Source organism: Musa acuminata, chromosome BXJ3-6 (assembly GCF_036884655.1).
Source record: "Musa acuminata AAA Group cultivar baxijiao chromosome BXJ3-6, Cavendish_Baxijiao_AAA, whole genome shotgun sequence".
Classification (NCBI taxonomy): domain Eukaryota; kingdom Viridiplantae; phylum Streptophyta; class Magnoliopsida; order Zingiberales; family Musaceae; genus Musa; species Musa acuminata.
Genome location: NC_088354.1, coordinates 15,201,046 through 15,219,896, shown reverse-complemented (window position 1 = coordinate 15,219,896; position 18,851 = coordinate 15,201,046). Strand labels below are relative to the sequence as shown.

General features: G+C 37.0%; 1 protein-coding gene across 1 annotated transcript; it reads right to left on the bottom strand.

The window, feature by feature from the left end:
* Nucleotides 1-5,706: 5,706 nt before the first annotated feature.
* Nucleotides 5,707-12,376, bottom strand: LOC135641168 (auxin response factor 17-like). Its single transcript, XM_065156277.1, has 14 exons — nt 12,193-12,376; nt 11,075-11,187; nt 10,793-10,891; nt 10,638-10,694; nt 10,395-10,550; nt 10,141-10,225; nt 9,149-9,239; nt 8,902-9,066; nt 8,705-8,827; nt 8,488-8,563; nt 8,159-8,306; nt 6,786-8,005; nt 6,421-6,611; nt 5,707-6,112 (listed from the first exon to the last, which is right to left on the bottom strand). The coding sequence occupies exons 1-14, from the start codon at nt 12,233-12,235 to the stop codon at nt 5,908-5,910; spliced, it is 2,772 nt and encodes a 923-aa protein (XP_065012349.1). The 5' UTR covers nt 12,236-12,376; the 3' UTR covers nt 5,707-5,907.
* Between the last annotated feature and the right edge of the window lie 6,475 nt (nt 12,377-18,851).

The window sequence follows — 18,851 nt, the reverse complement described above, 5'->3', positions numbered from 1 at the left end:
AATTATTACTAAGCTAATCAAATGTTGTTCGTCATGTCATTGGTTCATCGACGCTTCGACCAATTATTTGGCGCATCGTCCTCTCTTGCAGCCTATTGCCTAATCGGCCAGTTAACCTTCGCAACTCTGATTTCCTTGACGTAATATTTGCTCTTCTTGGCCCAATGCCCGAACTCATAGCCCGAAGCCTTATGTCGATACGTCAACCGATCCTTCGGCTCGACGTCCAATCTTCTGACATGTTTTTCTCCAGCCCAACATGATTCTTCCTGGTTTAATTGTCTCTCCCTGATCGAAGCATCCTATGTCACTCAAAACGCAGATCAAATCTTAAACATTATCAATTGGTTTCATCATCAAAATCCGAGATTCAACAGCTCCTACTTGGCCACATGGGCTAGGTCATGCCTAATCACATGGGCTAAGTTGTACTTGGTTATATGGGCTAAGTCGTACATGACCATATTGGATGAGTCAACTCGTTTGACAGATAAACTTGACTCAAGTCAGACTCTAATTAAACTCCTCTTATCAAATTAGATTTCAATATTTAAAATTATTAAAGAATAACTCGAATCCATTAAATAAAAGAATTAAATTCATAATCTTAAATTTAAAACTAATTACATCATAGAAATTTATACATAATTATTGAAACATAAATATATCTAATTAAATAAATTAGAACTACTATGTTAATCCAAAAATAAGAATTTTAATAATTAAATCAATATTAAAATTCACTTAAGCTTAAGAAATCAATATAAATCAAATAATTATTCTAACATCACAAATCAATTATTATTATTTACTAATCATGAAATTATAATTTTAAAAAATTATTATACATCATAAAATTATAACAATCTCAACATCAAGATTTCAAAATATAAATCAAAAGCTAATTAAAAAAAAAGATTCTACCTCTCCTCGGCTATCCTTTTCTCGATATTTTTTTCTCGGGAAGTCGTCTCCTCAAACCTCTCATTATTAAGCTTGGTGAGGAACGAGGGAGGAGTAGCCTCCCTTTCTAAAGGAGAAGATGAGATCTCCCCAAAAGATAAGTAATAATTTAATTTTTATTTTTATTTTTACTTTCACACACAAAGATAAAAATATAATATTTATTTCTTATAGTTCATACACAAAAATGGAATATAAACAATTTACTTCCTAAAAATCAAATCACTCATTAGGAAATAAATCATTTAATAATTTAATTAATTAGTAGAATTCCTAACTTATCCATATGATTAAGGAAATAAAATTTAATTATTTTCTTAACTATAGTTCATAAAGTTAATAATAAGGTAATACATTATTTATAATAATTAATTTATGTTGAGAGAGAAATTATCGGTGATTACAAGGAATGAACTATATAAATTCTTAATAGAAATGAAAAATAACTTATCGCCTTAGTCAAATTACTATGGAGGAATCAAACAATGATACAATTTCAAAAAGAGAAGAAAAAATACAAGAGAAATATCCAGAGCTATTCAAGTAAAAAATTTCGAGGACGAAATTTTTATTAGGAGGAAAGGATTATAGTGTTTGAGTCTCACACACTTTGAATAATAACTAACATACCAATAGAAGCATAAATAGTATTACATATATATATATATATATATATATATATATATATATATATATATATATATATATATATATATATATATATATATATATATATATATATATATATGTGTGTGTGTGTGTGTGTGTGTGTGTGTGTGTGTGTGATTTGTGATATCTATGTTTCGTAAATACGATAAATGGTATATTCATGTTTTCGACATTTAAGATTGAAGTATATACTTTTCAAAAATATCATTCTCAGTTCTATGAAATATTAGTTGAGCATACATAAGTATTAATGTTTCCGTTAGCAGAATTGAATATGAGCTTAAGTTACAGTAATAAGTATACATATAGTAAATAGAAATGATGGTTGAATTTCAATCAAACTTAAGTGAATCTCAAGACTTGAATGGGTTTGACCATGATTAACGTAAAAAAGTTTGAGTCTTAAATATTATGTATGTGGAGGATCATAAGTTACTTAAGCATAGATATAATAATAAAGAATTAAATAGAAATGCAAATCAATGATGTGTTATACTAACTATTGAGATATATGAGATTGAAGAAATGATTTTAGACAAAAAAATATAATATTTGTCAAACCAAATTAAACTCAATTGAAATTATTATAAAATTAGAATTATATTAGTAAAAAAATAAAAAAAAATAAAAACTTAAAATGAGACCTAATAGGATTAAACCCTAGATCTTAATGTGACATTTTAACCACTTTTATCTTAATTTAGTCTCATCTTTTTTATCAATTTAATAACCCACTATCCTTTCTCTCCTTCTATAGTCATTTTCTTAACTTTTCTCATAGAGATCAAGAAACCCAAACTTACGGAAGATTGAGATATGAAAAACTCAATTCTTCCCTTGCAATACCTAGGATTTCAGTTTATAAATTATATATTGATTTTTTTAGTTGCTTTTGAGTAATCTATACTTTGAATTAATATTTAATTTTTAGATATATTTTATAGAATTTTCTTATGGTTCTAAGGCCTTTATATGACCTTAATCTAATACTAGTGTATAGAGTTATTATCATAATCTAAGGTACTCAAAATCTCTAATTTTCTGAGAAGGGATTATATTGGAGTTAAATTGATCCCCTTAGGGATATAACTAGGTTTTATCCTTTTTAATATATTTTAAAGGTTCTCTTAGGGATCTGTAAGATTTATAATTGAGTGAATACCACCTTTATACACCAAAATATGAGGTTTATAAGTTCAAACAATTACAACCCAGATTCAACAGAATAGAATAAGTGTTGATAATTGAATTAGGAGGGTATTTTAGCCTCCAAATAATTCAATTTTAAGCTAAAATTTGGTGTGTATTTAGTTTTATATGTTTTATGATTTTTTTATAAAATTTCATGATAATTTAAGATCATTTGGTCAGCTAGAATAATAAAGTATATTTTTTTCATAGAATTATGTGATAGTTTGATTGATACTAACTAATTTATTTGTTTATGGAGTGAATTGTTGAAAAGTTAATGGTAGGATTTAGATGAATTTTTAGATTGAGTATAGCCTATTTTATAAAAGATTTTATCATTTTTTTATAAATTATTATTATAAATAAATAATTCATGAGGTAGGATTCTTAATTAAGGCATCTGATGACCATATGCTCCCAATTTGATAGATGTATTGCCCCCTACGATACTCGATCATTAAGGAACATGATCTTTCATTTGGATTTTTATTTTTGAGTTCAATCAGGTAAATATAAGTTTAATTTACTACAAAATAGAAGTCGTATAAATTATTATATGCATAAGATATTTTGAAAAGCATGTTTCAAATGATATGATTATCATAAACTAAACATAAGCTAAATATGAATATATGTATTTTATAAATATAAAAATATATGTATTATAATAAAAATATCTTATATACATGCATATATTAGGACGTGCGATATTGGAATGTACATGTTTTCTATATTGTGCGTTGTAGGAGTGCACGAATATGTTATAATGTTCGATGTATTATGATATACGATGTAAGAGTACACATATATATTATAATATGTAGTATGGAAGTACACATATATATTATGATGTGTAGTGTAAGAATGCACGTATATATTATGATAACATACGATGTAGGAGTGCACATATATATTATAATATGAGACAAAAGTTCATAAATTTATTATACTTCCTACGTATACATATAAATATTTTAAATTATTTCGACATAAAATCTTACCTCTTTATTTTACATATATGTTATGTTATAAGATTATGCTTCCTAAAGAAGTTTTAGGATAAGAGGTTTACCATAAATGTCTTATGTTAATGATTTTGAGATGTTATATATATAACATAATGCATTTTCATCTAAATAAAACTATAATGATACAAATAATGATACTAGCACCCCACGTGATTTGGTAAGGAAATGAACACATGTAAACCCATGCTAGCATAGATACGAACGATGAAATAAACATATGCAAACCCATGCTGGCATAGATACTAACGATGACATGAAAATTTTGTGTATACAAATATTGGACATATTATGCTTGTATTTTTTTGATTAAATATTATAATTAGGTAGGAGTATCAAAAATATTATATACAAAAAAAATATTATCAATTTTATTTAGTAAATTAACATATTTTAATTTTAAGATTACACACTTCTCATCATATTCCTTAGTAATAAAAATTAAAACATGACATCCTACTTTAGTGATATGAGATATAAATGAAATATATATATATATAAACCTGGGAAGGCTCTCTCATTTTTCCTACAAGCGTTCAATAAATACAACAGGAAAAAAGCTTGCATAAATCCAAGGATTAGAACTACAAAGGGCAAGGAGGGAAGCCCTCAACTTGCAAGGAGATGATGGCTGTGGGCTTGTGCCTCAGAAACAACTTGAACTTCATTGTTTTATGACCATCATGATGATAATGTTGAATGGTGTCGATGGTGTCTTGTTGGGATTGAAATGGAAATCCAAAATGGGTTATTAGTTCATCATCACTTCACCAGTGATGGATGGACCTGAATGAATCCTTGCAGAAACACCTGTCCATTAGTCTAAAACTTCAGCCAAAGTTGCCCACTCTACTGTGATATGTTTTAGAACATGAATAAAATACACTTTCGGTAATATTAAGGGTCAGCAATGTGAATCTTCTTCCACATGTATGACATCTCTAGTCAAATCAAAAGCCCACAAAATAAAATAAGATTTAGAAAAGTGTATCTAATAATACCTGGTTGACTTTGCTTCAACAAAATTCATCCTGACCATGAATTGGCAAGAGTTTGGGTGTATGAATTTAATCCAACAAGATGAAGTGATGAATACTGGTTGACATGAAAAACAAGTTCTGATGTTAGATCTAAAGTGTAAAAGATTTTGGAATCATAATTTCGGACTTCTCTAGTCTCTCTGTTGCAGATGATTGACCAAACTACTTCAAGAATGCCTTCTGTAGCTTTGGTTGGTGCCACTTACAGCAATCAGAGAGCAGCTGAACTCAACCGCTACTGTGATATAGTAGTGAGAGTCCTTATCCCCTGTAAAGAGTAATGTGGTGGATGAACAGCTCTATCAAGTGATTGCTGCTGTCACCTCAGGTTAAGCTAGAAAGAATCTTTTCCCAAAAAGAAGCCAAAGAAGCAAAGGCCAGATCTGAGGCCACTGGGACCAACACAGATCTGATGGGGATGGGAGAAAGACCATGGTATGATGGAAGAAAGAAGATGCCAGTGGGAGAGATGCCCATATTCTTAGTGGGCGGGGATTAATGGAGGCCACATCCTCCCCACTTCCAGGTCCAGTGGCAATGTGCCCCCTCCTTCAACCAAACACTCATCAGAAGGTGGGCTACTGCAACATGAGACAATCAGCATATGATTCATGTTCAGGAGGATAATGAAAAAGATGTCAGTGTAAAAGAATGAAGGGAGAAGACATGAAGGTCAGTCATATGAAGGTAGGTACTCTTACCCATACCATAGTGGAATCCATGCTTTGACTGAAACCAACTTTTAATCTTACACTTGTGTCTAGTTTTGACACACTAACTAGAAGGAGCTCAAACATACTGGGTAAGGTTGCCTGGAGTAGAAGAAATTAGAATGCTTTCTCAGTATTACCATATCATGAAGTAAAATAATGAAATAGCCTACATTCACATAATCCGTCTTAGCAAGGTTATGAGTGCATACCATGCGTTGCAGGTATTAAATGTAGACAGATCAATCAGACCTGCTCAGTGCTTAAATCTAGCTCTTAGGTGCAGCAAAATATGGATTAACGGGGAATTCAGAAGTCGGTACTTGAATGACGCAATAGATGTGATTCTGGTGCTAAGATTTCTCGAGACCTGCCGGCCAACATAGTGATTGAACCGTTACTTTGAAGCTTTTCGATGGGGGGCAAACTTGCGAAATCTACACCTTGTTGGCCCATCTGTTGCACCTCTTGTGGGGAAAGAATCTTTATGCATGATACATTGTTTACAAACTCCCTGGAACAAGCACAATAAGAGAAATGGCAAATAAGCATTTATGAAATGCCAAACCAAACAAGGATCTCGAGACTTTGCAGCGTGTAATAAATTCATCTACAGCATTGTAGCTAATAGAAAGAAACAGGAATCTGTAATGGAAGCAAAATAGAAGTTTCATTTCTAGAGCAAATCAGACTAGAAAATGGGTGAATGATCCGAAAAAAATCTGCTGAAAAAATGTCTACTAAAGCGATAGCCATTGACTGCTATTAAAAAAACATTTGAAATAGTATTTTTCATTAATGCCATTAGCAGAAATAACTTACTGCCAAGGATCATCTCCAACAAGAAGAACATCATTCTCACGATCGACAAATACAAGCTGCCAGCCTGATCTCTGAGGGTCCTCCAATTGGCCTTCCAGGCCAAACAGATGCCCAAGCTCACTGCGCAGCTCATGATAGCTGCTAAACCTGCTGATGTCCAGTGACCTCCCGAATGATCCTGATCTATAAACCTGTGATCATTTGACAGCAGAATGAGTATTAGCTTAGTTAACATGCACATTACACACTGGTTCAAAAATCTAATCGCAGACAACACTTTTGATCATTTTAAGGATTTAGAAACAAAATCCAGATAAGAGAACCACAGGATAAACTGAAAAAACACAGAAGAATACATGATTGACCTTAACAAATGTTCCACTCTGTGGGTTCACTTGATCAACATTCTCAGGATACCGCAAAAATCCTGATCCTGATTCATCCATGCCATTAGAACCACTCAATGCTTGATTAATAGTGAAGTCGTTTCCAGAGGAACTCAGAAATCTGGATGCAGCATATGTCATGTTCATTGAATCATTCTCACTGACAGCAGCGCTGAGATTTGGAATGCCATTTTGCACTAGAAGTGAGGAGTTTTCACTGACACTAAACAAGTGTTGGTTTTGGGTATCCATGTTACCACTTTGGTTCACTGAGCATTCTCTTCCAGGAAATGGTGGCAATGTAACAGACTGTAGGGAAATATTAGGGTGTGTTGCACCTAATAATTCTACCTGTGAGAGTACATTTTGAGCTCCTGATGGAAGCATTGATTCAACTGCAACTCGCTTAGACGACCAGGTACCGGAATTAATTGGTTGCACATATCTTGGTAAACTAAGATGTTGTGATGTTTCTTCTGTAGAAAATTGATGCAAAATGTTATTCAGGGGGGAGGCAGTAGATGCTGAAACAGAGTTGCCATTAGAATCTGGAAAGTCCTTCAGCTGGAAAGATGGGGAAATCATGTGCAATGTGGTAGATTGGGATTGAGAACTAGAGGCAAGCTGAGATAGAGTTGATGGTACATTAGGAACTTGTTGATAACTGGACAAAATTTTCTGCTGCTGAATTTGTTGATATTGCGGTGTCTGAAGATGCAGATGCTGCTGTTGCTGTTGCTGCTGCCACTGTGACTGTCGAACTTGTGGTTGCTCTTGTTGCTCAGAAAATGAGTGGCCCTGCTGTAAATGATGTTGAATAAATGAAGACTGAGTCTGGTTTTGCACCTGGTTTCCTTGAATGATTGGAAGGGACTGCTGACATTGAGGTTGCACATGCTGCAGAACTTGACTTGGTAATATGGGGTTGGATCTGCTAGCTGTGTTATTGGGTTGCTGGAATTGAAGCATTGCAGTAGATACCTGCTTTATGGGATTCATAGTTCGCATTTCCTGAAGGGCTCCTGCTACCACGGTCTTGTACATGTCAGGTTGCATACCAAGCATTGATGCATCAAGGCTTGGCTGCATCCAGGGTGTAACAGCAATACTATTGGAATTCATTGACTGAATTCCTGGGATTCCACCATCTCTAAGCCACATCAGAGATGAATTTAGATCAATGCCATCATCTTTTCCACCTACATAAATTGAAAATAATAGGAAGATAAAATGACAGTACAACTAAAACATTTTAAAACATATTCCCATTGAAGATTGTCAGGTTACCTAAAACTTAATGCCTGTTTGTGTACAAATGTTCTGATTGCTCATGTTGCATTAATAAAGCATACCTTGGAAAAAAGGCAATCCAATGGGCCATGGTCGCTTAAGACGAAGAGGAAAAGGAGATGGATACATAGGAAAGGTTGTCAGGGGCTCAATCTCCCATAAAGATACCCTAGGTTGCTTCTCTCCAGCTGTTGACTCATCCCAGCCGACCTGCATCAGTAACATCAAACTAATATGATTATGACTCATAAAAAATGTTTGTATATTCTGAATTCATTTTGGCAGTAGTCAAACATTAATGTGTAGTCTTAAAAATACAGTTATTGACTTCTTTCCATAAAGCAGTCAACTGGAATACAAAAAAGATGGTGGTTATTCACATTGCACTTACCTTCACTGAACGCCAGTGTGAGTTTGACCATCGAACAGGGTCAAGATCGCTGATCCCTGTAATTGTGCCCATGTATCTGCAGATAAAGTGACAAACTTTAAAACTTGAATCTTATAGAATGTCAAAAGAGAGTGTAAAACAGAACAAGAATACACTTCATGTAATCTAATTCTGAAAAAAAAGAAAAATAAGAATAGGAGAATGAAGAAGCAGTTACCTTCGAACACTTGACTCTTCAGTTTCAAAAAGCATCCGGAAACGCATACCCACAGAAACACGAGTGTGATAGACTGCTTTAATGTACTTAGCTAGCGGAATTACAAATTCAGACGGGCTTGCTCTGAAAGCATATATTATTGGCAAACATTAAGTGAAGAACATAAAAGCATACATTTCAGAACGCACCAAATTTACCTTGGGTTGTAGAATACGGTAAATCTGCTATTTGTAGAAGCAGCATGAGCAGCCGCAGCAAGTAGGCCAATGTGCATGCTATCGCTAGACAGTACAGATGATGGCATGACAGTTTGAGGTCTATTGGCATGTCGAATACCCAAAAGCAATTGGTTGTTCTCATTCCTAAAAGGAAATTTTCAATTATTGGCAACAAGGAAATAGAAGTGCCAAATAAATGCAACTGACATAAGTTTTATGACAATACCAGATAAAGAGAACAGAATCTCCTGCAACTAGTCTCTTCGCACTCACAAATATACTCCATCCTGTAGTAAGAAGATGCCTCTTTGGCTGACCTGCATCATGAAACATGCATTTCTCAAATAAAATTAATGTTGCAGAAACTAGCAACCAATGAAATAAGCATCTCAGTCATGACTGTCAATTGGAACATGCTGGAGTTATAAAGAACAAGGAGTGCAACAATAACAAAATTCCAAAGGTTTCTCAGTCCAGATACTTGAAAAATGCCACAACCAATGCACAAAATTAGCCTGGAACCTTCTATTTTTGGATCATACACATGCAATAAAACAGATATAATTCTAGTACATCAAGTCTTCCACACTTGTGTTCCATGCATATTTTAAAGTATTACCAGATATTGGGCACTAAGTGGGCAAACAAATAATGATGTCTCAGATTCACATTCAATAATATTTGTGGAGTCATCCATCACATCAATGACCTCATTCAGGATAATATAGCAGAAGGAAGTAGGCACAAATCATGCATCCCTCATGTCATTTGTCCAAAATCCTAAGGTAGGTTCCACGATTGAGAATACTATGAGCAAACTACAAAACAATTGTGTGCACTCCTTGTTCCTATATCTGAAACTGACTACACGAACAGCAGCCAGTTTGTGTCAGTGGATTGGAGTATCAGTCCTGAATAAAATGGCTCAATTGCAACGGGAAAAGTAATAGAAATAAACCTCCCTCATGGAAAAGCTATCGAAGCAATAAAATATATAAAAAAAATTCTCAGAGCCAGGCTGTCATGTAAATAAAAAATGAAAAAGTTATCTTTAAATTGTGCAAGGCTAGGGAAGCACCAGTTGTTCCTTTGTGCTTGATCACCAAAATTTGTATGACAATGTTGTGACAAAAAAGCCCACACAAGGAATCCTCAGGTAGAGTTTAGTTGCATAAAACACTAACGACCATATGACAGATGGGCAAAACATATACTCACCACGAAAAATGTGACGAAACTTCCATTCCTTGCCATGAAGGTCCCTTGCAATCAACTCCTCTGCCGGAGGCTGCTGTGAATAATCCTTCAAAATTCACAAGAGGAGAACGTTGTCTGAAATTCTAGAACTTTCAGATAAACAGTCATTCCAGTCAACATAATTCATAAAATTCACAAGAGGTCAACGTTGTCAGAAATTCTAGAACTTTAAGATAAACAGTCATTCCAGTCAACATAATTCATAAAATACCCACCAAGGGAGGGAAAACCTTTTCTGCTGCTCGACGGGGAACAGAAAATCCACCATGTGTACTAGTGTCACTTGCAGTCAATGTCTTACAGAAGTAATTCGTTGGTTGTTTGCTGGGTGTTCCCAATTCTGTAAGAAGATAGGGATCTTTTTGCTCTTGCTGCATATTAGAACAAAAACATACACAAATGAAAAGATGTTGCAAGTGTCATTAATATAAGGCCAAAACAATATGACAGTCTAATACCGAGCTCAATGGTTGCAATGTCATCTGAGCATAAACTTCATCAGTCTCTACATCTGCCTGTAGAAGAAATGGTTTTTATGCATTGTACATTTTTCTTAATGCATTATATAGCTGACCAGCAAATCGAGCAGGTGCATATCGAAGAGAAAACTTACATGCATAGTAACATTGTGCAGCTGGCAGATCAGTTGAGGAGGTAAGCTTGGGTAGTTGGGGATTTGAGAATCAATTTCCTTGTTGGTTGATGCAGCTACCTGAGGACAAAGCAGAAATTGTTAATGTACATGCATGAAAGCATATATAAAAGATTTCTCAGGACATCATGGCCTAAGAATCATCAACTCAAATAAACACAAGAAGGTAATGCCACAATAGTTGGAATTCCATGCATTCTCAAAGTGCATTAACACTGATACAGAGTAGAACAAGAAACTGACCTGCTCGCTATGGCCCTGTGGGAAATACACCACCCGACTCCCAACAGCAGGTAATGACACCAGAGGTCCAGCACATGCATGCCATAATTCTGAGTTCAGACACTGCTTTTCTTCTGCACATAGTGCACATAAACAAAAAAAATCAGGATTGAGACAGAAGCAGGTGACAAGGAGAAAAGAAAGCCGGAGCTGCAATTTAGAAAAGAAATATTATATGAGAGAGATTGTATCTATTGTCAAACATGCCATTAGTTAAGTAAACAAGAGCATCTAATTATGCCAACTAAAGTCTAAATAGGCAGACATGTGACTCGATGACCACAGGTGACCTTAATAATTCACCAAGCCTCTTCTACAGCATATCTACTCACCAGCACAAAACCTTCTTTCTATCTAAGGATGGACTGTCCAGAAAAGGATGTCCATAATGTACAAAGAATCTATCCTTCACCACAAAATCCAGACTATGCAAGCCCATGTAAAAAGCATTAAGTGACATCATTCGGAACCCCATCACTGCAGAATCAAACAACATCATAGTGGAGTAAATGATATTAAAATATCTAATGGCTTTTGTCACCAGTAAGTAGTCTCAACTAAAAGAGAATGAAACAAATCCTGTAACATGCCACACTTGGGAGTTATATAACATAGACATTTAATTCCTCTTTAAAATGGCATTTACCAAAAAGAATATCTAACAGAGGTCTTCCAGAATGGAGAGAGATTGAAAGGAAGTAGCCTACTAGCCATAAAACCAAGTCCAAACTCGAAACAATGGCTTACATAAATATTCAAGAGTCATATTGGCATAAAGATCTTCTCCAACAGCAGCTATCAGAGAAGTGGAGATTCCAGGATTAGGAAAAAATGAAGCCTGAAGTAAAGCTGGAAGACCAATGACTAATACTATAATGCACCATTCACTCTTGCAAGTAGGGAACAATTAACAAACTTCTGAGATCTAGAAGGAAAAAAGCTTGATGACAAAACTAAATTCATTTTCCAATCAAACAACTAGTTCAGCAAATAATTGCAGACAATTGAAAAAAAATCATATAGCAACACAAAAACACAGTATTTTATGTTAAACACAAAAGAACCTGGTAAACATCTACCTTCATGTGCCTCACTAGTAAGATTTGAAGATGAAAGCCTCATCTTTGGCAGTTGCAAGCAAGCTTAATCCAGCAAGCAGCACAATTCAGCATACCAGGACAAGCTTAATTTACAGACTCCATTCGGTGACAGACCCTAGAAAATAAACGCACACCTTCAACCAAAGCCCATTACTCTGCATGAAACAGCTGCTTCTGATATCATCTGTCCCCAGGCATCAATGTGCAAGCCCTCGGGTTGCTAGTGACAATCTTAACATAACAAAATGATTTTAGACTTAAACATCAAGGAATCCAATCTGAAGGCAGAGATGGAATTGCAGATTCGAGAGGTTCCAGTTCATCAAGCTTATGTCTAATTTGTAATCATAACATATACCCTAACCTTCATGACAATCACCATGTAGTTCCTTCACCTGATGCTCAAGCTAGGAGCCAACAAGCCGACAAACTTCAAAAGGAGAAAAGAGGATTGAAAAGAAGCCAAATATGTACACCGGCTACCTCAACAAAACCAACCAAGCTGAAACCCCATATGAAGACGAAGTCTTTCCTCCAGAACCCTCGAAACCTCACTCAATCCCAAGCATCAACGACGAACAAACTTCCGGAAACATCAAACACTAACTAAAATCACCACAACTCTCACCATGCGCCACGCATTTCAGAAGAAACCCCCATAGGAAACCGCAAAAACCTCCAGATCTCCCCTCAGGACGTACCCAGCAACAAACGGCGCCGCCTTTCCGCAAACTACCTCGACCTCAAACAACGAGATCCAGCTCGGCTCCCAAGAACCCGAACACAGAGCTCCTAAGCCCTAGTCCAAGCTCCTCGGCCGCAAGGCTTCCAGCTGGAACACCATGGACCCAAGCTTTCCACGGCCACCGCCACGAACCAACTGCTGGTTCCCGGAATCTACGGGAGTCGGGAGCATTACCGGAGACCGGCCTCGCGCAGGAGGAAGCAAGTTCAGGGCAAGAGCTCGCTCGCTCGCTCGCTTCGTTCGACGGCTCAAAAAAATGGGGCCTTTGGTGAGGTGCTGGGTAGTGCCCTTTGGAGAAAGAGAGAAGAATAGTATACTCCTCGTATCGGCCTTCGAAGAGAGAGAGAGAGAGAGAGGCGAGGTTGCTTCCTCCCCTGTTAGTATATTTTACGGTGGAGATCAACGGGTAGAAACCGCCACTATTCTTTCTCCTCGCTTCCTTTCTTCCACCCACACATTATATACTTCCTAAGAACGAGAGAGAGAGAGAGAGAAGAGAGAGAGAGCGCACTCATTCGACCCCCTTGGATTTGATCTGATCCAGTGGGAATGAGGTCATGGCAATGTCTAAGCATATAAAATATATTGCAGAGTAAAGAGAGAGGGAGGAAGGGAAGCGCATAATAATATGGTGTCTTCCTGTTGTTGGGCTATTTTGAGGGTGGATTTGATATTATGCATATATAATGATGAAAATTATGACATTCATATTACAGGTTTTTTATAATTATTAGAAGATACAACATGAGTCCTCGAATTCAACAACATCCTCTAAAATATTACATAGCAAGATCAAAGGTATTTAATACAACAATTGTAGAGCCCAAAACAAAAGATTAAGCGGTGTGGGGATAGGATACCTTCAATACAAGAATGAGGAGCCAATACACAATTAACTTCTCTTTTTCTCTATGGTATGGTGGAAGTGATTCATGTGCTGTTGCTGCAAGCACCTCAATCACCCCTTTCTTCATGCAGTTCATTTTGAGGTGTGACTCGAGACCTACTATCCTTGCACACTTGGGTCCATTAGCTTTTGTTGCATCACAGGACATGTCAAGGCAGATGTGGAAGATGATGAGTTCCTTTTAAAGTTGTTCTCCTTGTGCCAGAGGTGGCAAGTGTTTCATGCTACTTGTGGTGTTCATGCTGTAAACCATTGATTCTAATTGCATGATAGCTGGTCTCATCCATCTATGTCAGTCTCTTCTGGTCTATCATCATCTGACATGAATTGCCTCAAGATCTTGTGTGTCTACTATAGAGAGGTCTGCACTGATTAGGAACCCTAAATGGCTTTTGTCCTCTGACTTTTGAGTTTTATCATCGATATCCATGGAGGAACTGCAATGTCGAATTGTCATGGTAGGGATCGTTTCAAGTGCTAATTCAATCATCTGCTGCTGTAGTTTTACCTGCTTCTGCAATATGTTTGAGGAGGAAATTAATGAACTACCTTCTGGAATTTGACATTGGTTGACTGATTAAAGCCATCAGTAAGTATAGTCTCCAAAAACAAAACAAAAATTCACATTTCGAAGTTAAAGTTTCTCACTGAAGCCATCCTTTGCTAACAAAAAGATAAAGTTGACTTCGCAGCTACTACTTGATCAAATAGCACCAAGTTATCATCCCTCCTTGTAGCTAACCACGGTTGGTGTCATTTGAGATTGTTCAGTTACTACCATAAAGCATCGATGAGCTGCTACAGATATGAAGCTTTCTAATGCCCAATCAGGACACTTGTGGTAAAGCTCCTACAGTTAAATTTAGGTAGCCATGTCTATCTCAATCAGGACACTCGTTACTGGGAGCTTAAATCTGGGCTTGGTTGAGGGCAATGAACACACAAATGATGATCTACAAGTGGCCATGAATGGAACCTACCACCTACTCTAGTGCATGAACTCATCTTTTAGTATTGTCCCCATTTCTTGTCCTTGCACAATCAAGACTGGTGTGGTGAGCATGGGCATGCATGTGGAGGTGAGGAATGATTTGACCATTTCTCTTAGAAATGTAGAGGAAAGGACCCTGTGACAAAGGAAGTCCAAACGCACCGCAGAGGTGTGGAGCCCTATGACAGCAAGATTTCACCATGAGACATTGCAAAACCATGGCAAGATGGTGTACAGAGGGAAGAAGGTGATGGTAGAAGAAGAACAAGAAGACCCAAAAGAGAGAGAGAGAGAGCATTGTCCTCAGATACACAAAGATCAAAAATTAGTTCCTGTGAATGACCAGCCTCCCAGCTGTTTCTCACTTGGAAAAAAGCTGATGAAACTGTAGTTATGGTCTCGAATGTACCAAAAGTTTATCTTATTTTGGTGCTGAATAATTCCTTAGAGATGGGATGCTCATCAGTGGAAAGAACTGCAAGAATAATAATTACAATGATGAGGAGCATTAGCACTTGCAAAGTTGAGATCAGGAATTCAAATCTCCATATCTTTGTGTTTCATCTGAATATGGTATTGTTCTGGTTGACACTAGTCAAACATTCCCATGCATGAGCTCCAGATGAGTCCCATATCCTTGTAGAGATGATGGGGATTAAATGTAAACTAATATTGATTGTAACTACAGCCAGATTCATATTTGGACCATAAATCAAACAAAGTTGAGCCCGAATTAAAATGAGACCCCACATACCTTGTAATGTTGTCTTAATTACGTTTTTCTGGTCATTACTGTCCCCAAGCTTGATTGAGAAAAGCATGTAATGACAGCTGAAAAGACAAGCTCAGCTCAGATTAGGAATAATTGTGGAACTATGGCATGCTATAACTTGTCACCAACATTTGAAGGAGAAGAACAAACTGCATACCACCTGCAGACAATTTCATTCCATTTAGGTATAACATTCAAAATTAAGCTGTGGGATCTGTCTAATCAGGTGTAAACCACAGGCTTAACAATGATTAGTTTAATCAAAGAGTGGAGGACAATCCTGAGAAGATCTCAAAAAGCTGATGGAGACAACCTTTAAACACCTGAGGCTATGTTTAGTGATAACCATGCAGGTCAAATCATAGTTAGGTGACTAAAAGGACAGTGATGATAATTATCAGTGGACTAAGGAGTGCTACCAGTAGCAAGCTGATACTATTTGAGTCTTGCTTGTTTCATCCTGCTGGTTTGGCTGAAAAATGTGGTCAGTGCTCTCAGTCTTCTGTTAATGATTAGCATCTTTTTTTTTGTTTTATTATCATTATCATCTCTTCTTTCAAATGTATATTGATGTATTCCCTCAAAAAGAAGATAATATATTTTTATGTAAAGCTGACATTGGAAATAGAAGTATGTTGTGTAGGATATTTGACTCTGTAAAAGGGAAACAAAAAAGTTTTGAGGATAAATATTTCTTATATATTCCTTTGAAACATTGACAACTGTAATACAATGAGGTAAATAAACTCTACCTTTTCTAATCAACAACTACATATTTAAGCTTCCTCTTGGATTTATGGACTGTATTATTCCCAAGAGGAAAAGGCTTCTGCAGTTGCTGCATAGTCTCTGATTTGAAGAAACTGGAACAAAGATTTCCGACACAAGTTTCTTGAAGATAAACCAAACCAAGCTTTATACATGTAGAACAAACAAGCTCATCAAATCAATATTAGTCAGTGATAATGAGTTATGTTAACATCTCTCAATCTCTCTTTCTAGGGATCTCTGTAGAGTTTTTGGTTGCATACTTAGGAACATTCTCTGATTTGAAGAAACTGAAACAAAGATTATCCAAAACAAGTTTCACGAAGATAGACCAAACCAATGGATAACAAGTGACTAAAATCTAGCTTTAAACATGCAGAACAAGCAATCTCATGAAATCAACATTATGCAGTGATGGAAGTGACGTTAACATCCTTTAATCTCTTTATTGGGATCTTTGTAGAGTCTTTGGCTATACAGACACATAGACAGACAACAGTGATAACAGGCAATGTGGGGGGGTGTGATGGGCAAGTGTTCAAGGTTTGTCCCTCACAAACAAAGCCTTTTTCTTTCCTTCTCCTTATCCATTATTCAAAGTTTAAATGTGTTCTTCTGCCTGCATAATGAAATCCACCACCAGGCTAAAAGGGTCCCTCACCCTCAGCCCATAAAGCCAACTCAATATGGGTTGTGCCTGGGAATCTGCATCCGAAGAGAAAGACAAAAATATGTGCATATTTATATTGCTTTAAGGTTGGAAATTTATAGGCGGATTTCGTAGCGGGCAGCAAAGCCTGGATGGAGAGAGACCAAAAGCTAGTCTTTGACACTGCTGCAATGATGCTTGTAGTCCATTGACCAATGATGCCATGTCAAAAAAGCTCAAGAACTTGAGCTAGAATGTCTCATGGCTATTAGATCCCTAGAATTCATCATCGCCTCTTTGCTTTAGTAAGCAAGTCTATATGAACCAGACATGGTGCCATCTTTATCATCTTCATCCCTATCCAACCTCCCTATAAATTCCCACATCACTAGCCAATTTGGTTGTGGAGCCCACAACATGGTGGGTGCTCTCCACATGGTGTTTGAGTGTGCCTATCTTGTATCAAATTTATCTCTCTACTTTGCTACATATAACTCTTTTAAATATGGGAGGATATAAATTGAATTCTAACTTTACACATATATTCATAGGTCTAAGGTTTAAATTCTTATTTAATAAAACCTCATTTAACAAATTAGAGAGGATTGCATAATTTAATTCTATTTTGATGTCCATATTCATGAGGATAGATAGTGTCAATCGATTAAACGAAGAATATAGAAAGATAGAAGTCATAGAAGAAACTATGAAATGTATAAGATGTAATTGTCTAGTTCATTTTAATAGTGAACTCTTGATAGCTATGAAATGCCCTTTGGAGAAGACTTGTTCTCGGTCAATCTGCAACAAACCATGGTTTAACTCTTTATTTTTGGCTTGTTTCATTTGAAAGAGATGCAAAGAATTCATGTCATATGTTCATCCATCAGCAGTTTTAAGTGTCATAATATTTGCTGAATTCAACTTTTTGGCCTGAAACCAAAATCTAGTTTACTTACTTTGAAGCAAATCAAACTCATATGTTGACATCAACCTTACTGCTAATTAGACCACTTACGGTCAACAGTATACGAGCGAGGTGAGGGAGGGATCACACAAAACTCTCGGCCCTCAGCCGTCACGACTCTTGATGCTGCATCTAAGCATCAAGAAGAACTCGTCGGTTTCATCTGATCTCTCCTAGGCCACGCCACGCAACGCAGTCGCCGCGCGCGGCAGGTGGAAGGGGAAGAGGCCGCCGAAGGCAGCTGCGCCTCCGCGGCGTCCCTATCTTCCTCCGTGATCGTGTCGAGGATCCTCGTCACCTTGTACCTCACGATGGACACGAACTGCGGCGGAGCAGCCTCCGTCACGTACCGGCCCACTGCCTGCGCTTTGGCCGCCATCATCTCGTCTTCTCCGTTCGCTCAGGCTCAGCTCAGGCGAGGCCACGTCTCCTGGATGCTCGGAGGGAGGCATTTATAGAGCGCTGCAGCGACAGGGAAGGAAGGAATCAATGTGGGGAAGATGCAGAGGGCAGGTTTGGATGGCCGTGGGGGGATGCGACTGTGGGCGTCCGCTCCCTGACGAGGGGAGGCGTCGTCTTCATCGCCGGATCCGACTTTTTGCATTGAATGCACGGGGTTGGCGTTATGCGAGCCAAAGCGCGGTGCGTGGGGTGGATACGTGTTCTTCCGCGACGCGATCTACTTGTGTTCGTGGTTTCTTGTGTTGTCTGCTGTCGCTTTCGCGTGCATGATGATGCCGAAGAGGTAATAAAGTGTTCGACGAAATGCTTTCACCGAGTTGGTGTAAGATGTACATTTTTTAGTATTACTAAAATTAAGCAACCTCAAGGCAGATATC